The sequence below is a fragment of the Syngnathus scovelli genome, chromosome 18 (genome assembly GCF_024217435.2).
Source record: "Syngnathus scovelli strain Florida chromosome 18, RoL_Ssco_1.2, whole genome shotgun sequence".
Lineage (NCBI taxonomy): Eukaryota > Metazoa > Chordata > Actinopteri > Syngnathiformes > Syngnathidae > Syngnathus > Syngnathus scovelli.
Genome location: NC_090864.1, coordinates 10,201,485 through 10,222,549, shown reverse-complemented (window position 1 = coordinate 10,222,549; position 21,065 = coordinate 10,201,485). Strand labels below are relative to the sequence as shown.

General features: G+C 41.1%; 1 protein-coding gene and 1 long non-coding RNA gene across 6 annotated transcripts in view; one reads left to right on the top strand and one right to left on the bottom strand.

Annotated features, from left to right (window-relative positions):
• sema5a (sema domain, seven thrombospondin repeats (type 1 and type 1-like), transmembrane domain (TM) and short cytoplasmic domain, (semaphorin) 5A) overlaps positions 1 to 18,649 on the top strand; it is a 66,950-nt gene extending 48,301 nt beyond the window's left edge. For 3 of the 5 annotated variants that reach the window (XM_049748760.2, XM_049748762.2, XM_049748761.2), the window contains 9 exons: positions 60 to 203; positions 1,812 to 1,959; positions 6,567 to 6,792; positions 11,820 to 12,029; positions 12,740 to 12,910; positions 13,050 to 13,205; positions 14,000 to 14,044; positions 14,676 to 14,887; positions 17,630 to 18,649. In XM_049748760.2, coding sequence (XP_049604717.1) covers positions 60 to 203; positions 1,812 to 1,959; positions 6,567 to 6,792; positions 11,820 to 12,029; positions 12,740 to 12,910; positions 13,050 to 13,205; positions 14,000 to 14,044; positions 14,676 to 14,887; positions 17,630 to 17,749 — 1,432 coding nt within the window. In that variant the 3' untranslated portion in view covers positions 17,750 to 18,649. Of the gene's footprint in view, positions 1 to 59; positions 204 to 1,811; positions 1,960 to 6,566; positions 6,793 to 11,819; positions 12,030 to 12,739; positions 12,911 to 13,049; positions 13,206 to 13,999; positions 14,045 to 14,675; positions 14,888 to 15,849; positions 16,190 to 17,629 lie in introns of all 5 variants that reach the window. The other 2 variants (XR_007487417.1, XR_007487418.2) reach the window with 2 other exon arrangements.
• Positions 1 to 20,128, bottom strand: part of LOC125985726 (uncharacterized) — a 70,518-nt gene extending 50,390 nt beyond the window's left edge. The window contains exons 1-2 of the long non-coding RNA XR_007487419.2: positions 18,681 to 20,128; positions 9,985 to 10,076 (exon numbers count right to left, since the gene is read on the bottom strand). This is a non-coding gene — a long non-coding RNA (uncharacterized lncRNA). The remainder of the gene's footprint in view (positions 1 to 9,984; positions 10,077 to 18,680) is intronic.
• Between the last annotated feature and the right edge of the window lie 937 nt (positions 20,129 to 21,065).

Here is a 21,065-nt window from a genome sequence, read left to right as displayed (position 1 = left end):
TGTGTTTTAGAAAAGAGCAGCAGCCTCAACAGCAACGATATCTTTGTGTGTCGCCATAGAAACGGAGCGTGGACTCCTTGGACTTCTTGGTCTCCCTGCAGCACCAGCTGCGGTATTGGCTTTCAAGTTCGTCAGCGCTCTTGCAGCAACCCGACCCCTCGTCACGGCGGGCGAGTGTGTGTGGGTCAGAACCGAGAGGAGAGGTACCACAATTTGCTGCCGTATTTATTTTCAAACTTGAAACAAGTGGACATGTGGCGTGAAAAATTTCAAGTCCAACGAATCAATGAAGCGGCAGTGAGTCTTAATGACGGCGTGTCATTTAATGCTCAAAATTGAAAAAGTAAATGCAGCAAAATGAAGTCAATACTAGAATAAAACGGCGCACAAGAGCTGATCCATCTATTCATCCACTGGGAAAAAAAAAATTGGCAAATAAAACGGCTGAAGATGATAAATTATTTCCCTCTGGTTCCTCTGAACTCATCTTGTGCCTCCTGATGGAGCGGTCTTCTTCTGCTCCACCAGTAGCCTTGAGCAAATAACACTGACTGACAAAAAAGCTTGCAAATTCGTGACCTAACAAAGACTGCGGGAGGCCAACAGCAGGTTCTGCCGCCCACCCGTTCTTTTATTTTTCTGTCTTTAAGCCTCAATGGCTTTTGTTCTCTTTTCGACTTTCCAATCAGCTGGAGCATTAACAACACTTTGAACTAGTGACTTCCCATTAATTTGCCTTCGTAGCAGCCGAAGCATTTAAAGGTGAAGCAAATGTTCTGAATCCGAGCAATCATGCGGATCTTAAATCTGGCACGTTAATAATCCCCACATTGAGCAACTATTGGTTAGTTCATACTACTTATTGACTCATTAGTCGCATTTTGGAAAGAAAATTGCTTAAATGGAATGGACAAACACTGCAATGGGATTTGAAGAACTTAATCTGCTCAAGATGTTTATTATCGGTGTTTTTGGGGGTGACTCATTTGGCTTGTGATTTATTGTAAACCTGCTAATCTATGCAGCGTGCACACGATTGTTGTGATTCAGTCTCTCCTTCACACTTTTTTGTTGTCCCGCTCCCAAGTCCCACCATTCTGTCCAACTTTAAGCAAGCAGATTAGTCAACATCAAAAAGAAAACTGCTCCAAGGATTATTTTCTCCAATCACAATATTCAAGAATATCGCTTTTGATTGTTCACGAAGAGCGGCTTATTTGAGAATAGGACAATGGATAAGACCCCATTTAAGCATGGAAAGCTATTTCAGCACTTTTCTCAGAAGACAGTCAAGTCCAAACAGTAAATAAAGCGTATCGAAAAATTGTCAATTATAATGACTCTAATAAGTCTGACAATAATATTATAAAGTAAGTGCTATCATGTCTGGTATTTTTTTTTTGCAATTAGAAATGCCTTGTGTGTATGTTGTCGTCATTTAAATGCAATATTTTAAGCACGTTGACGAAATGTTGTGCCATATTCAAGGCACGAGCAAAGCAATGCAGTACTTCTGTCCAATTTGTTAAGTTTATATACCTTTCGAGACATTCCGGCCTTGCACGATGAAGTCTTTGTAACTTTTGCAGTTTGTTGCCGAGGCAATCAGTGCGTCGGCGTCTGTTGAGTATTCAAAGGACACTTTCCTCGTGTTTTTTAATTCATGCACGATCGTTTTGCATTTTTCTTAACACTGTAAAAAACGGGATATTGTTTCTACATGCACTTTTTTCTATTTCTACTTGTTGAATGGGTTTTTTTGGTTCTTGCCTAACTCCCAGATCGTGATGTCACTTGTTTTTCTCGGGCAGGTATTGTAATGAACACTTGCCCTGCCCTCCACACGTCTACTGGTCGGCTTGGTCGGCATGGGAACGGTGCAATGTGCCTTGCGGCGGCGGCATCCAGTCGCGGCGGAGAACATGTGAGAATGGCAATGACTGTCCCGGGTGTGGCCAGGTACGTCATGCAAAAACATTTTTATCCTGTGAAAGCATCAATTCTATTGCTGGGAACTATTTTACACCACAAATGCAATTTGAACAGGTTTTGTGTGTTCCTAAAGAAAAGCACAAAGTAAAGGTCAGGCTGAACAATTTGTTATCGATGGCAACGTGGCGGGGTGATCACATCATCTCCCTTGCTTTTATCTTGGAAATGAAATAGAGATATGTGGATGTCCTTTCCCTCTTGTCCTTCTATCAGAGTGTTTTGTTTAGATGTTAGACGATTCTTTAAATTTATTTCAACTTTCTTAACTTGCTCATCCAGAAATTACATTCCCAGCAATGGCATCACTGTCCATATTTATTCTTGAATAGTAGCCAAGGGTGGATAGGGAAATATATTTATTACATGCCCGCCTTCCCAACAACACTGTGGTCGACTAAATTAACATTTGTGGAAAAAAGTACGCCATAAGCATTATCTAATGGACCATTTGATAAGATGGGGAAAAAAAATCAGCACTGTATTATGAAGCCTCCCACACAGTAGCCTCATTCTTGCGTACTGATAATTGACCATAACGTGTAAGTTGTTACACAACATCACACAAATGGAAAAAGCATCTCCCCATTTAGACTTTCATTCACCTGATAGTGGCTCTTCTCCGCGGGATACATCGTACACGTTAAAATAGCCGCATCGATGCATTGGCCATGATGCTCTGATGTATTCTGGGAACGGAGTGATAGTGAATAGTGCAATATACAAATGGAATTTGAGAGAAGCTCTTGATGCTCAGAGTAGAAAGTCTGGACTGATTGGAACTAATGCATTTTCCACAGTTGAGTGAGTGATCTTATCTTTCAATGCATTATATTATACAGACTAAAATGGGCTTCCCCAAACTCCTCCAAAAATGTGAAAGCATGAAAATGTCTGCAAGCGGCAAACACGTTGAAGCTATTTCGCCCTCTATGCCACAATGAACTTTTATAATTACGAACAATCGAAACGTTTCATAATAGAATGTGAATGTCAGTCGGATCTTTGTGTGATTCAACCCTGTAATTACATCTAACTTGCGTTGCAAATCATGCATGGCTGATTGTGAAAAGGTTTCACTAATGAAGGTCATCCAAACAGCCAAACAAGGAGGGAGGGGTGTCAATTCATATTTTAATTATTCACACTGCGGTGACGTACAACTTTGCTCGGGATTGGCTTCTCGCTGCTCCTAAAATCAAACAGCCTGCCTGACAATGCTGTCAAGAGAAGCGAGAGGACTCAGTGACATCTTAACTGCGACAGCTACGACTATTTATGTTTTACGTTTCAACTCATTCGCTGTTAAAATGGATCTTTAACATCCATAGCCGTCAACGGGAGTGAATGGGTTAAATAGCGGAAACGAAAATCTGAAGAATTTTGCACTTTATAATAGATTTGAGCAGTTTGAATACCACAGAATCCAATTTGGGATATGGAATAAGGAATATGATTGCGGACTCAAATATATAATCTCAACTTCTATAAGCACAAGATTCCTGTAGAACATTTCTTTTTCAGAAGAACCCAAGGTCAAGTGCTTATTTTCAAGGACATTTTTAACGTTCCCCCTCGTAAATGTCTTGACTAGTAGTTTTGTAATACCATTTTGCATACCAACTCTCCCTTGCCTAGCTACATGTAATCAAGGTCCAGGCGGGAGATCACTGTTGCAAGAATTATGGACCTCATGAACCCATGGAGATGTGGAGGAAGCAATTCTTCCATCCACACTACCGTCTGCCATGAAGATTTGAAAATATGAAATTCTGGAGGTCTTTTGCAAACAATTTTGAGTTTATGTACACTACCTGAGACCTCAACGTATTTTTTTTTTAAGCCATGTGTGTATTTTTATGCAAGTTAAAGTAGTAAGTCACTCAGGGTGAAGTCTGCATTTGACAAAGTGTGCTGCAGTAGACACTGCTAATTAAACTTGACGCGTCATGGAGATGTGAGGTGATGAACGCGCCGTCGCCATGGACACGATGGCGTTAGATAAAGCCTCTAAAGAGGATTAGTCACACTAATATTTCACATCTGGATGTTTGTCTTAAATGTCAGGGAGCTAGAGTGTGTGCCGATAATATACACCAACATAACCTCTGCATCCAACAACAACGAGGCACACCAATAAGAAGCATAATTAGGGCCATCATGGTGGGAGGTTTGAAAGGCAAGTCTCGTTATTATTCACCTCTAACGTTCTGAGTAGCACAGCCACAAAAACACACTTAATGAGAAGTAATTACACTAAGCACACATGCCTGCCAAGGAATATTTCCTTCTTTCTTGGGGTTCTTTATGTCTATTTTTGAAGTAGATGTTCCTCACACCCTCCCAATACACTTTTGATTCACAGCATGAAACAGAACATCTCGTTTTGCAGTGTTCTCGCAATGTACCGTATTTTCTGGACTATAAACCGAGCATATGTTTTGGTAATACAGGTAATTGAAATGAGCACTTTTAATATAAAGTCCGGTGCAATTTATATATATAAACAAAAGAAGATTTTAGCTGGTGCGGCTTATATTCAAGTGCGGCTTATAGCCCGGAAAATACGGTTGTCTGGCTGACCTCAAATGGACATTGAAAAGTCATTTGTAGCCCTTTAAGATTTATATTTGATTCTCTGGTATTCATTTAAAGGCTTTCCAACCTCTTACTAAGCCATAGAGCTTTCAAGTGGATTCAGTCATTAAGATTTCTTTTTGCTAGGTATACATTGACCATCTTGCTATAAAATATATACAAGCAGTACTTAGAGAGTCTTGAGGCAGATTTAAGATTAGTAATGATCCTTAGACCTCTGGATTGACGTGAATCCTTTGAGAGCATTGGAGACGAAAGCATACCGGAGCGATTTCATTAAATATTTACTGTGTTGGCCAACCATTAACAACTCACAACACCCACAGATCACTTATCTTTATCTCGCTTTTTGTTAGTGTTTTATTTTTGTAGTTGGCCAGAAAGACATGAAGGTTGTCTCTACCCCGTTGTTGTGTCTGATGATCACAGACCGCCGGCGGCTTATACGGAACAATGTTAAATATTAATGCGTGGTGGCGATTAGGGTGCTAGATGGAAAGAGGCAGGAAGTGCAGTGGACCTGACGCGCCCGTTCATCACGGACACTAACGGAATTTCAATTCCACCAGTGTTTCTTTTTTTTAACCTTTAAAGAAGAGAGGGAACGTGTGACGGGAAAAGGAGGAACAAAAGTTGGATGATGAGTTGTGAACTGTAAAAGATGCAATGCAGAAATGGATGGAATGAGACCAAGAGGCTACTTCATTTGAGAAGATAATGTATTTGTCTCCAGATTTGGTGGGCCGGGGGAAATGTACACGACTTGTTCCAAGTAACTAAAACAAGTGTACGTTTAGGAGAACAAGGCAGCTCCTTAAGTAGAAATGTGACAAGAGCTTCTTGTTCATTAAAGACCCTGTTCTTGGTATCTTGCCCAATGCAGCCTGGTCTGACTGCAAGAATATCAACCACGTTTATCGTTGGTGTTTGTGACTTTGGAAAGTCAATTTGTCATAGATGGGCATGGTTGGGGAGGAACTACATGGAAGCAGATAGCAGACACTGGAGTGCAATACAAGTGATTTAATATAAAGGAATTTGCCAAGGTAAACAAGATGCTAATGTGAATCGATAAAGAAATTCGAAACAACAGGAATCAAAGTAACAAAACAGACAGCTAAAAACCAAATTGAAGACTTCAAGAGAAAAAAGTAATATGTTATCCTCACTTGGAATGTCAAAAGGGTTTTGTGTCTTTATTTTCTGTAGACGACGCTTGAAATGTCTCTTGAAGTATTTAAGGTTGTCAACCCTAATAGAGAAGTGCAGTGCGGGGACATTTAAACATTGTTGACTCGAAAAATGTTTTCACACAACTTTTTCAATCGCATTTGATTGTGTAGGTGTACCTAATGGTGTGACCTGTCACGCTACTCGAGCTGCCGGAGCGCTTATCTTATTTTTCAAGGTCTGGCAGTCACTCAAGTCATATTCAGCATAAATAAACAAGACTGCAAGGGGAAAATAGTAGTCGCTCTTCTACTTCCTCTGGCATAGAACTGCCGTGATTATCTTCTTCTCACATATAGCAGCACAAATGTTATTTTCTGACCACTTGTCCTAATGGAAGGAAATTTAAAGCCATGTGACTCACATCCTGAGCTTCAGGGATGTGTTTTTCATATTTATAGCTCAATGCAGACAGGGGAAAGAGCCTCATTTCCACCTTCCCCTTTCCAGCCCTCCTTTCCTTTCCACTTGCCTCTGAACTCCATCAATGACCTTTACTGCCTGCTTTGTTTGCGTCTCGCCATGTTCAGTGAAATGGTCCAAAGGGGAATGTAGCTGGTCCCCGGCCACATAAACCAACCAGAACCAGAATCAGCTGGCTTTAAAGGATGAGCAGCAATGAAATATGAAAAAAGACTGTCAATAATGTGTCATGTCAAAGTTCTGCTATTGTCAGGTGTTTTATTAAGCTTGAGAAACACAGCAATCGTTTGTCTGAACTTTTCATGCTTGACATTTTGTCCCTGCAGGAATACCAGTCATGCAACTCCCAGCCTTGTCCAGACCTGAAGAAGACCACACCCTGGACCCCGTGGACACCGGTTAACATCTCCGACAACGGAGGGCATTACGAGCAGCGTTTCCGTTACACGTGCAAGGCTCGCATCCCGGATGCCAGCTTGCTGGAGGTGGGCAGGCAGAGGATTGAGATGCGCTACTGCTCTAGCGACGGTTCCACCGGCTGCTCCACTGATGGTGAGAAGCTATATCTTTCTACCTTCTTTGCATTTAAACGCCATGACCCGAAAAAAAAACCCACTCATATTTCAGCTTCTGTCATTTATCAACACACCAAAGCATCAGACATGTTAATTAAGTTCCAATCCAAAAGCCAATCTTTAGATTATAACCACATCAATCTCTGCCATGATATATAATTCAACCAAAGGTATTGAGAGCAACTTAATTAGTAGTTAGGCTAGAATTATTAATTTTTCGACATAGTCGATCCGTCCAACTATTGCCCCTTTTACACTGTATGGTTCGTACTTGACTTGCAATTATTCGATACGCTGCTAAAATAATGACAAACACACAAGCTAATTCTTGCTTGTTTCTATGGACACTAATAATTCTCACTGACTTCTACGTCTCATTCCAGGTGTAATAGCTAATAATATTTCTGCCTAGTTTTTGTTTTTTTTGCAGCTATTCCCGTTTGGACTTTCAGAAACAAGTACTTCTCAGCGTGCGTACAAAGAGGCAGCTAATTGGCATGTTGTTAAGTGCAAGTTTAAAGATAGAGGGTGTAAAAAAAATCACTGCAGTAGGGGGGAAAAAAAGAGTGTTGGTGGGAAAACAAGGGCTTATCATAATGGCTTGTTCCACTTTGAGTTGAGTCTGGGTGTTCCCATATGTCACTAGGATGTTTCTTCTTCCTGCTTCATTATTTCAGATTAACAGTCTAGTCTAATGTTGTCACGGGTGCATATTGTTGAAGCTGACACTTTTAAAAACACCTCGAGGGGTTTGCACTGAGCACCAACGGGCACGTGAGAAAAAAAAAAAAAAAAACTTGACGTGAGAGACACCAGGGAGCTTTAACTGATTTGCCTTGTTCCTCATTATCAGGAGGATGTGCGTGCATGCCGACCGACGTATGTGTTTCATTAGAAAATGTCACTAGGTAGAAGCCTGACATCCCATCACGTGTATTAATCACAGCAAGTGACAAAAAAGGACAGCAATGACAAGCCTCTCAAGCGAGGATGCCAACCAGGGCGAGCCCCTCTCAGAAAACCTTTTGAGAACCCCAAGAGCCAGGAGGAAATAATAAAATAAATGAAAATAATGTTTTTTTTTCTTTTGGCGGATGGCAATGTAGCCTGAGGGCAAATCCCTTCAGGGATGTTAATTTTTTTATTTAAAAGGGGAAAAATGAATGAATTTATTAAGGGACGTAATTTAATAAAGGCTGTCTTGATTGAAACATAAGATTTTTTTTTTTAGCAGACATTGTGTGTACTCAAGTGGAAAAACAAGGTGTGAATCTTTTCCCAAAATTTTACTATTCATGTTTAGCGATGTAGCACTGAGTAGCGCCTAAAAACAAATCAGGTCGTTTCCTCCCGTCTCGCAAATCAGACAGGGAAAATAAAATCTACGCGCTCGTATGCAAATGAAAATAGATGTTTATGAGGCAATTCCATTCACGGTCAGTAGTGTTTCAAGTTTATGGCCTTCATTTTGGTTTCTCATTTGAACCCGATTCATTACGAGCGTTCTCTTTAACGCACTGGCTGCTGGCTGCTCCAATAATCTCCCAACATCTTTGGGAACTCATCTGCCTCATTTCTCCATCATCACGTAACGTGCACAAGACAATGCACGAAAAAGCCATCATTGCTTTTAACTCATGATGCATATCTGTTTTTATTGGAGGGAATTTTTAAAAACATTTTACGGCTAACCGTATATTGTGCTGATTCACATGAATGATCTTAGCTTAATGATCACGATAACTTCATTAGGAAGAACCTGTTATGGCTTCAAGCACAAATGTCAGAATCTAAGCTTGGGGGTTCATTTCATGCTTCGTATTTGACATACCTAACTTAAAAGACTCTTTCGATTAAGTATGCTCAGCAAGCATTAATATGATTAGTGCGATTTTGAAGAGATGAGGTCTTTGCAATTAAACTTCAGGTAATTTTAATCAGAAGATGCTTAGTTACTCACATAATAGCATAGAGAAGTCATTTCATACGAGAAACGTTGGCACTTGATTCGACTCACCTGCTCAGAATAATTATAAAAGAACCGTGTCAAAAACACAAAAATAATCGGTATATTTTGCCTTTAAAGAGACATATTTTATTATCTTTGTCAAAGCACAATTTTTTTCGACAGTTCTGAAATCTGTTCATTTACACAAATATATATCTTTTGAAATATTTAAACACATTTTAACACCTCTCACTGTTTGAATCCAACAACCTGTCTGTCTCAGACGGGCCTTAAACGTATTAAAGCTTTAGTCGTAAGTCATTCCGTGTGACCCCTTGCCGGCCCGTAGTATGAATGACTATAAAAACTAATATGCTTGTCTAGTTCAATCAATGGAAAGAAATTAATGATCTAGTTTCAGTGGTCATATATAGTAAGGAGCACTACCATTAATGTGTTGGAATTAAACCGCGGTGTTTTTGGATTTTTTTTTATTCACCAAGGCCAACCAAGGTAGAAAGCAAAGCCATCACTTTGAAAGAGTTTATTCTTTGGTCAGATTGCTTTAGTGAGCGATGGCTTCATTGTTTCCCCTGGAGAAAGTGTGGCATGTCAGCATAGCAGCAGCAGGCTTGATGCGTTTCACTTGAGCTGATGCGCTATAAGGGCCAAGACCCTCTTGTGGGCAACAGATTACTTTTCTCCACAGCAAAGACTTGTTGGACGGACGCCAGTGCTGACTGATGATAAGCGCTGCGCTATCCTTATTGTCTCTGCTTTGTTTTCGTCTTCTCGTCTGAGCCGGCACGCTTGGCTTTTAAAGTACGACTGACTCGGAAGAGAAAAACTGCACGGGGTTAAGATAAGCGTGCAGTTGAGGTTTTAGGTTATGTTTTGTATTTAATTCACTGTTTTATGTTTTAATATTTGATGTATGACATTTGCTTGGTGGAATAGATTTGGCGAGTCAGATTTTTTTTTAAATCACTGTTTTTTGTTTCGGCCCACACTTCTTTGTATTAATGTCAGTTGTTTGATTTTTCGTGCACATTTTCCACAATCCATTTAAGTGATATGAAGGAGAAAAAAAAACAGCATAAGTAGTCGTCCTCCAACATTTTCTGCTTTGTTTTCAATGAAATGATGCTTTTGACTTGAAAAATTGCCTGTCAGGAAGTTTGGACTGTGCCCTTTAATGAGAGAAAAAGATTTGATCCTGACCTTTAAACCAAGGCGGAGACTTGTAGCTTGTTTTCTCGCTTTACTTTTTCCGACTGGATTCTTCCTTGGGTGCCATCGGTGACTCAATTTACCTGGGGAGAAGAAAAGCTTGTTATTTGACAAAGAAGAAGAAAAATCTTTTTTTCTCCCTCACTTTTTTCATGTTGTTATATATTCAAAACCATCAAATGGAGGCTCACATCTGCATTGTGCACTCCAACTCAGACAATAACCTTTCAACCTGGAATTTTCAAAAGCATACCTTTTGCTTTATAGCTTTAATTTATTCCCATGAGCATCTGTTTTCAAATAATTTCCACTTAACATCAAATACCGTAACGGTGTCCGCGTTGAGTTACTGTGGAAGTTGGAGTTGAAAAAATTGCGTTGGAGGGCCGACCGTCTGTCAGAAGCTTAGATCAAGCGAGTCTTACCAGGTACCTTATAAACAATGAGCCAGCATATGGAGAAGGATTGCTGAGTTGGCATTATGATTTAACATCCTTAAAGGCAGACGTTGGCTTTGATGGAACCCATATGTGATATGAACCCGAAAAAAAAAAAGTCGAACAGACAAGAGAGCCTTTCTAATGCGACTACCGCCAGCTGTCATGTTGTTGTTTCATTCTTTGAAGAGCAAAGACGTGCTCGGAATGAAGCCGCCTTATTTATTTCTATATTTCCAGGTGTCCTGTTATTTTTGTACACATTTCATTTGTGAGTCTGTTCATTACACCCCTGTGCCCTTTCTAGAATTTTAATTGCTTTATCTTTATATGGCTCCTCGGCAAAAAAAAGAAAACTTCCCTTGAGGAAGCTGCCGGCTGACAGATTTCAGGTCAGCGCCGAAATTTCCGTATTTGTGTGGTTCCACTGTGAGCAACCATAACATTTAATAGCGTGAAACACAAGAATTATTTTGCATTGACATGATACGTAAATGGTTAGTTTTGTTTAAAGGTCATATAGGTCAATAAATTGACTAATGACAATTCTCCCTTTTGCATTATTTCCGTGACAATAAGATAAGAAGTTGCCTGCACTAATGAGATGAAACCTGATGAAGCTGCCCAACCTAATCATGACGGCCAGCCGTTCAATACATGGCCCTCAAATAAGTCTGGGTGAAGAGTATCAGGTCACGGCTGCAGGCAGGTCAGCCCGTGGTACTCCGCGCTTAGAATCGATAAAGAGCACACGCTTGGACGGGCCCCGTCGGTCCACACGCCAGCTTGCGAGGTGATGAGGCGGTAAGCTGCCAACGTCAACCGTATTTATGAAGAGGTTAGGACTAGCTTGAGGTAAACACTCCGTCTCGCTGACAATACAAGAAGGGCTGGAAAAACAGCGGAATGGTAATGAGACTAATTTAAAAAGGCCCAAAAGAAAGATGGTAGAAAAATCAAAAGCCTTGAAGAAGAGTTGATGAAGAATGACATGAAAGTAAAGCAGCAACCTGGCTTTTAAGAGCTGGAGCTCCATTATCGTCTGTAAAAGCAGACAGCGGCCAAGGAAAAAATGACTCATCCGAGCTGGACAGTCATTGTAATTTCATCTCAGGTGATTATCGTTCGCTCACTCAGACAGGCTAGATGATTCTTCCTTCCCTCTAGTGCTCCATGCCTCTCACCGGCTGCAACAGTTCCACAACGTTGACTAATGTACGAGATGATTATAGTTTAATAAAAGTTTCGCTTTTGGATTCTATGATTCATTCCACATGAGAGCACTAATGATGAAAACTGATGTTGTTTGATGAACACGAGGAGCCGCACTTAGCTTACTAAATCCATCTTCAGAAACCAGAAATGAGCTAAAGCAATTTTCCTTTGCAGGTGAGGTTCTTCATCTGGGGAAGATCTCCGCCCGTACTGTTAATGGTGGCTGGTCCTCGTGGTCTTCTTGGACCCAGTGCAGCAGAGACTGCAGTCGTGGAATTCGCAACAGGAAACGGGCTTGCAGCAACCCGGAACCAAAGCACGGCGGTCAGACCTGCATGGGGGCTGCCCAGGAATACCAGGAGTGCAACAGTACTCCTTGTCCTGGTAAGGGATGTCCACTCAACAAATGGAGAAGATCAAGACATCTATTAATGGATAAAGAATCGTGGCGCCAAATGTTCAGGAAAGTCACAATGGTCCATCTGAAATCCAGACGCCATTTTAGCCATCTCAGCAAATGGCAAGAGACCAGCTGTGATCCTTTGTAGTCCAATCTGATTCGTTTTAATTCAACTCTCGAAAGGAGGAAAAGGGTGTCGTTCCGACCATCCGTCTGGTTTAGAAACAAATGAATCTGTTTTTAGTAACATAAGTGGTTTAATAAAAGTAATGAAACCGATGCTGCGATCAGTAACGCGATTGCCGATGGTTCATTTATCTCAATTAAAAAAAGAGAAATGGATGAGTTCGGGGATATCTGGATTTATTTGGAACAGCTGTAGGACGCATACTTTCTGTCATGTCAGAATTCACGCACAATTTTTCATCATTTTTGTTTCGTCTAAAAAAAATAAAAATAAAAGCTTGCAGCAGCTCCTTTTGAACAGCAACATAAATCAGGCATGAGTTTGTGTTCCCGAAAAATCTGATTTGACAGCTACTTCTATCTTATTGTTTTGCTTTCTTGAAAGCAAAAATCACTACCTGCCCTGAATCCTAATCCGTTTGTCTGGGCTTGGAAAATTAAAGTAGAGCTTCCTTATATAGTTTTACTGCTGTCTCAAGGTGAAACCTTTTTTTTCTGCTTCTTTAAGTGGATGGAAGCTGGTCCTGTTGGTCTTCATGGTCCAAGTGTTCTGTGACATGCGGAGGTGGACATTACATGAGGACGCGAACTTGCAGTAACCCCCCGCCTGCTTACGGAGGAGACATCTGCCTTGGCCTGCACACTGAGGAGGCACTATGCAACACTCAAGCCTGTCCAGGTACACACACAAGTTCCATTGCTTATTCTTTTCAGCCACTCTAGACCCTGTGGAGGCTAGCCATGCATGACTAATACATAACCAAGGGCCCACACAAACACGACACAGCTGTGGGATTTACTCTCATTTTTGTTTGCAGAGAGCTGGTCCAGCTGGTCCCAGTGGTCCCTCTGCGACTCTAGAGGGGCCCAGTTACGTGTCCGTCATTGCGATGTCCTGTTTCCGACTGGAAATCAGTGCTCGGGAAACAGCAGTGAGAACAGGCCGTGCTCTCCAGACTCCAACCTTATACCAGGTACTCATTCATACACTCAAATACATTGAAGATCCATCCTTGCTACATAGGCCCAAGGCAGTCGTTTAAATTATGTAATGAAAAAAAATTGATTATTTATCTGGCTCTGGGCGCTTGTATGACGTATAGTGAGATAGCTCAGTCAAGGCACGTAATCTTTCGTCAGAAAATAGAAGAAATGGCAGATTTGTCAAAGTCAAATGTATACACATTGTTTTTCCTTCGCCAATAATATTGACACCTGCTTAGGCAGCCATATTGCTATCGACAGAAAGTAACCCGAAAAGCCGATTGGCATTGATTTTTTCCACATGCGTAGTCATAAATATCCATGACAATAAATTGAATGCAAAAATGTTACTTTGCAATATTCATGGGACCCATGCTATTACTTCCATTAATCACAAGCGTGAACAATTAGCTGAATCAAAGGGTTTTAATCATTCAGCATTCATTAGCAAGGGATATAATACTTAGCAAAAATGGGAGAGAATTACCCGTTTTGGTCTATCATCAATCGCCTTTAATGTGAAGGCTTGTCAATTACGGCGCATTGGGAATGTTTTGTGCTTCATTTTCTCTAATGAGGACCTCTACTTTTCATAAAGCACTCCAGGTGCTGCCACGGCCATGATTATAGCTTGCAGACTTTCTTCTGTTATCTTTATCATATTGAAAGCAGCTTTCATCTCAGCATTCGCCAACGGAGGTGTAATTTGTCACGCGAGCAGGGGTGTGTTTGCGCCCGTTCCGGGCCCAATTCTAATACCTTTTGCTATTTTTTCCTCCTTCAGAAGTCTCCATTGCACGCTCCAGTCAGGAGGAGAGACACTGTGGAGGTAAGAAATGTGTGAGTGTACTTGGATGTGTGAGAGGTGTGCAGCAGTCATTTGCATTTCTATTTAAATTACGATTAATCCCTCTGTAAAAGAAGAACTGAAGGAAAATGCTGATCTGATAATATCTCGGCGCAAAAATCTGAATTACATGCTAATCCACGCCCACACACCCTCCAGTAATGCGCTACACTTAAAATTCAGATTCAGAAATGTACCTTAGCTACACAGTTACACTTTGAGGAGCTCAATAAAATCTCTTTTAACCATGTTTACTTGTGCAACAGCTGCAGAAATGCTGATGAAAGTGCTCAGAGTTCATAAGAAACGCACTAACACGCTGGCGTGTTAGTAAATAACTGGCAGCTGGCACGCACGGAGTGTTAGCTCACAGCCAAACACCCAAATTGTTGCCGTCACTTCTGCCGTGTTTATTTACATAAAAAAATATATATTTTAAAGTACCGTATTTTCCATACTATAAGGCGCACCGGATTATAAGGCGGCTTTTGAGAAAATTGGAGGTTTTTATGTGCGCCTTATAGTGCGGAAAATACGGTATTGTATGTAATATTCCATAAGTGCTATATCAGTGTGATTTGCAGCTCCAACTATCTTCTTCATCTCTATTCAGACTTCAACCTATTCCACATGATTGCCGTGGGCCTCAGCAGCTCCATCCTGGGATGCTTGGTCACCCTGTTGGTGTATTCGTACTGCCAACACTACCAACAGCAATCGCACGACGCCACCGTCATCCACCCCATCTCGGCCGCGCCGCTCAACACCAGCATCACCAACCACATCAACAAACTGGACAAATACGACACGGTGGAAGCCATTAAGGTCTGTACAGGATATTTTTGCTGCGATGAAATCCACTTCCAGCTGCATGAGTCGACTGTCACACAAACACCCGCAGAGTGCTGACATCCTCGATCTAGCCTTGTTAACAGATTGACAAGTGTTGCCTGCATTTCTTTTCATGTGCTCCTCTGGCGTCTCACTGTGTCACTTTGTTCTATGTCGGAGTCAAACTTCTGCTTTCTCATAATATATTCATACACCTGGGGGCCGTCAGGGAACACTCGTCTTGGAGATCTCCCACTTTTTAGTTGTAGTTCAAGTGTCGGTGATAGCGACGACGGTTGTAAATAAATCCCACAAAAAAGAAGTTAAACCTGAGGTGTCAAATCTCCGTCCAGAAAGTACAACTAGACCTTCCCAAAGACCTTTCCAGGTAGTTTAATCTCATAAACCTTCTCTATAAATTGTTACCTTGCTCCGTTCATCTGCAGCGATGACCTGGAAAAATTGCACGTAATTACATAAGACGTGTTTTATAAACAAAAAGTGAATACCCAAGGGGCTTTGTTAGGCAAAAGATGATTTGGCTCAGCGCAAACATGTCCAAGTCTAATTTCATCAAGGCATGAAGGTGTCAGGAGCGTTCATCTGTCATGCAATTAGAGTCAGGAGCATAATTTGCTCTGTTCATTTGCAGACGGGGGCGGATATTAATACAGACGGTCCACATCATGTGACAAAAAGAAAGAAAAAATTGAATAGAATGAACATTATTTTTCCTCAGGCATATCGTGCCTGTCTTTCTAAATAGGTTCAATTAAGAATAGGCCTCTTTTTGAGTTTTTGCAAGAGCTCGCATTTGAATAATAATTCTCAAAGCGTCATCATTATCATCATCCAGAGCAAAAAGAAGCAGCGCATATCGGTAACATGGTCACATGGTGTCCATTGAAGAATAATGAAGCAAAAGGTTTGGTTTTGTTTCCTTCCTCTCCTTGCAGCCAGACGTTTCGGTTCTCTTGCCCTTGGACGAGCCCGCCATGCACCACCAGCCTGTCTCTGCTAACATGGGGGTGTCTGTGCGGGGCCTGGAGATATTCTACTAACCACTGACCTCGCTACTACATCCCACCTCTCGACCCCGCCCCCCCCCCCCCCCCTCCCGACAAATTCTCCGAATCTTCCTCTTCCACCCCTCACCGTGTCCCTTCCACTTCCTGTGGCACCTCCTGTGCGCGACAGGTTGGAGTACAGCCTTTAGTCCATCATGCTCAGACCCCTCCCCATTTTACCCGAGCATCATGAAGAAGTCGCACTCCTTTCCTCTCCCCTGCACAGCTTGTGAGATGATATTTCTCTTTGCGATTGCCACTATTTGCATGTTTGTCTCTCGTTTTGTCACGTTTGTGTTTAATTTGATGTATCGATGCGTTTTTATTTTAAAATGCTCCTCTGTTCATCACTAACACCAGAACAGCTTGAAGCCATATTTTAACCTTAACGAATTTGAAGAAATTAAATAGAATGTGACATATTATAATAGTTAAATTAAGACTTTGCAGTACTTTGAGTATGCCCAAAAAGTTGGTCAACTAACATGCAGTGTTAGCAAAATTTGTTGTCAGACTAAGTGCTAATCTATGGCCACTAAAATGAAGAGCCAGTACTTCTGTTGAGCTATTTAAATCGTCCTAATCTTGTTTTTTTTTTTTTTTACTTAATTCAATTTGACATTAGTATCCCCAAATAATGCATTTGTAGTCCTACTGCAGCAAAAGAGTTGATAATCTTCAGTCTCCATCCAAACAGGTTCTCGATTACATTATTGACACGGTACATTTTCCAACACATTACTTTGAGTGCTCGATTGTTAGGAATCCGACAATCTTTCAGTCAGCGCTTTTTAGGTGCAAAAAGTGCTCATTAGCACTCGAGCACAGCTGTGAAGGAGTCGCCAAGGGGCCTCTTGCACAAAGATGCAGTCCAAGTGTCCCTATGGGCCTACAACGTGTTGATTACAATTCTTTGCATCCAAATCACATCACGGAAATCAAGGCAAATAAATGCGACGATAGCGCCTTCCTTCCCTGTCGGTCTATGTGCGGTATCATCAAATGTTCAATTACACAAATTGATCACATAGAGCTTATCAAATTGCTGATTAGCTCCAAAGCGGAGTCCATCGTGTCCTTATGGTTAACATTCTTTTATTCTCATGATAGTAGCAGAATGCTACAGAAATGGCTGATACTGGTTGTTAGCGATGACAGAGACCAAAGTAAACAGTTTTAACCAAGTGGTGGACGTTCCTTTCAACCTTGTTCCCAATGCCCGAGTATTGCTTTTTTTTTAATATATATATATATAATGGATGTTTCATTTCATGCCTTTCAGTTGCTTGACTATTTTTTAGGGCCACACTGGAAAGAACAGGGACGAGATTAAAGTTGACACAATTAAAAAATGTGGTTATGAGGAAAAAGTTTTGTTATATATGTTAAAAAAAGGAAAACAAGAAAAAAGTGTACAACATTGAAATTACAATAAATACATTTGATTATATTTGGTTTTTATATATATTGGATATATATTTTAATGTGAAAATCCCTTTCATAAAATTCTAATTCAAGAAGAAAAAATATTTTTGGGTTTACAAATTTGTGTCTTTTCAGTGCAGCCCCTAATACCCCTTCCCATTTTTGAGCTGAATAATTATTTAATCACTATTGAGGAAAAAAATGAGAGCAGACTAATTGGTCCTTTTCTCGTTTCCTCATGCAGGCCTTCAACAAAAACAATCTGATTCTGGAGGAACGGCAAAAGTACTTCAACCCACAGCGCACCGGGAAGACCTACACCAACGCATACTTCACCGACCTCAACACCTACGATGACTATTAAAGAGGAAGATGCCCCTCCCCACCCACCCCCACCCTGACTGAATTAAATTGTTGCATATATATTGAGATTCATAAAACCACGCGTCGGGCAGCTCCATCCACTCTTGAGACTCTGGCAGCGAAAACGTTGCCATGCCAACAGGGGGAGCGGCCCACTCTCAGGTGCCTTGCGGTACGTTTGGAAAGCTCAGTTCCCTTTCTGGGAAATGGACGACTGGGTCTCCCACCGACCGACAGCTCGACAAACACGAAAGGGGAATCGATTTTAACTTTCCTGTGACTCTGTGAAAAGTGCTGCATTTCTAATGAGGCACATCAAATCCGCTTTGCATGACTCATCTGACGTTTCAGTTTGCATGACATCATTCCATATTTTTTTTTTCTTTTGAAGATAACTCGCAAGAATCAGGCTGTAGATATTTGAAGTCAAGCTATTTTTTTTTCTGTTAGACTCATGCAACAAGTGATTGATACAATTTAGTTTTGTAATTATTTTTTTTATATATTTGTCTTAAATATTCAAAAGAAAATTCTTTGTGTATTCTGAAATGTAACTGGCAGTATTCACATTAGCCTGCACCAGTTCAGTCGCAGTACTTTTTGTATTTTTTGTAAGAAAAAAAAATGTTAAGAGTGTTTGCTATTTCTTTTTTTTTTTTCTGTTTTTGTATTTGTGGGAGCAGGATGTTTATGGTATTTACTGTACAGTGTAGCAAACACTAGCCTTGCCAACTGGAGCGCTACCCGTGTATACTGCAAAATAAAAGTTCAGCCATCCGGAAGAGACATTTTTGTTCATAACCAAATATTTAGGTTATTCAATGGTTCAGTTGCAACTAACTCTTTACATGTCTGCTTGTGTTGCTGTGCATAAATTAAAAGCTGATTCAGACACGAAAAACTTGTTAGTGTTGAGTGTGAGTTCCACTTACTGTGTTTCTAATGTTGTCAGCGATGGCAAGATGAAAAACACAAACTAAATTAAAACTTAAAAGAGGCAAGCAACTTGTGCATGATCAGAAACAAGTCCAAAAAAAGTAAGCAAACAAATATGCAAGAAACTTGTCTTGCGCAACAAAGGAGCAGCAACTACATGTGGCATTCAAACAGAAGTGAAAGAAAGCAGGAAACTAAAGACAAACAAATTGACAAAGTAGCGAGGAACACCTGGACAAGAAACAAAGAAGCTGATTGGCTAACACAATTGATCAAGTTAATGAGCACAGGTAGACACAATAACCAGACACATACAAAGGAATGCAAGGAAAAGATAAAACTACATAATGCCTATATATGTATTTATAAAATTTTCATATTATTGGTATTTTTTTATTTGATAGTAAGAACTGGACTAGTAGTTTGATATATGTGAGTATTGAAATAAACAAATGTGATATTTAACTTTGATATTATATCTTATTGAGAGATACCTGTATATAATAAATATTATTATTGTCATTATTATTATTATTGCAGATGTGGGTATTATATTTTGGGAGAATGTGCAAAATCCAATTCGCCCAAAACTTCAGCAATAACCGTAAGTCTTGCGGAGCCACCACCGCAGCGACATATCATAGTTGTGGAAGGAAACCTGAAAGATATAAATACGCTGTGGCAGCAGGGAAAAAAATAGAACGAGAGAAAACGGGAGGTGGGCGCTCTGTGAGGTTGAAACCCTAATGTGTATGATGGTGCGTAATACCACACACTGTGATGTTTTCCATCAACCTTCAACCTGACGTCCCGTCTCTGCTCAGAGGGTAATGGAAGGGGTGTCATTAATCACCCTACTGTTTGGCTGACTGGTGGGGGGGACAATAGGGGGAAGGTGGGGGGGTGCTGATCCAGCCCAATGTACAACCCATCTCTGTCCGGCTCCACAGAATCAATCTCTTCTTTACCTTGACTTCATTGTGGTTGCCTGAGAAAGCAATATAGACACCAGTCAGTGTGTGTTGGAGCTTTTTTCTATCAGTGTTACTTGGCCAAATGACATTTTCCACTTTTACCTCCGCACTGACACTTTGATGAATCATTAATGGAAAATGCATTTTCACAACATTCACTCACACTCTGTCTTTTGGCATCTTTCAACGTATTAGCCAACCGACAAGGGATATGACTTTCTTCAAGGAGACACATTTGGGACTAGGAAAGGTCAGTGGAGAAGATGTCAAAGCGCCCATATGTGTATCGCCAGGTTTCTGGGGAGGTGCCATTAAATAATCAGACCTGTCTTTAATTTCTGCCATTTTACTATTTTTTCCACGGATTAAATATGATAGCGAATCGACCATCTCCGTGCACACATTATTATTCTTGTCACACAGTGTGCAGCTGGCAAGTACTTTGACTTGCTGTTTACCCGGCATGACTCCAAAGATAGCCTGTAGTGAAACGAGTAATACTTTTCATATTGTGGGGGGGGGGGGGGGGGAAAGCATTTTGTTGGAGACATATTGTCAAACATATGGCCCGTGGGCCAAAAGAGGCCTGCTAAGGAATTCAAGCCGACAAGCTGAAGTTCGGCCTTGGATGAGACAATTTGACTGTGGGGTGGTCCATCATTCATCTGGTTGAATTGACTTAGTGGGAATGAGCTGGGACAAGTGATGGATGCAGCTGCTGATTAAACAAGGCAAAGTCATGTGTGTCAAGCACCTTCCATAATTATAGAAGAGATCATTTCAAATCAAGAGAGCTCTTTAATTGACAAGTTGGGCAGGAAACCAAAAATTCCACACAAAGTAGTTAGTAAGTTGGGAAAAGGAATAAACATTAGCAACAGCTACGAAGAATGTCCTCCTCACAATTCTTAGGTTCAGCTATCCATATTAGTATTATTGTTGTATTTTTGGTGTGCCCTTCCCAAAAAATCTCCCACCTGCCCCTTGTTTGTCGCTCGCTCGAACTGATATATGCAGGTCGATAGGAAGTTGGCACGACATTGCGGGCTCAGCCGTGCCAGGCTGAAGAATGATGAATGTCACCCTGAGCTCTAATGTCGCTTGAGAGATGCCACCTCGAGACATCTGGAATCCCAGGTGCCGGTCTGGCATTGCAGGTCGCAGCTGCAAAAATCCAAAAGGAACACCAGCCAAAACCCCACAGAAGCTTATCGGTACCCCCATAATGCTTTATGGGCCCTTTCACTGCAATCAAAGCGGCTATTCAGGTGACAAGCCAAGATGGCGGATATCGGCACGCTCCAATTAGCCTCGGTTTCCCGCCAGGTTCCTCACAGACCTTGATTCTTCTCATCGGGCTCAGCTGCTTTGGCTCGGCTCTCGCTCGGTGCTTTCAGAGCACAGAAA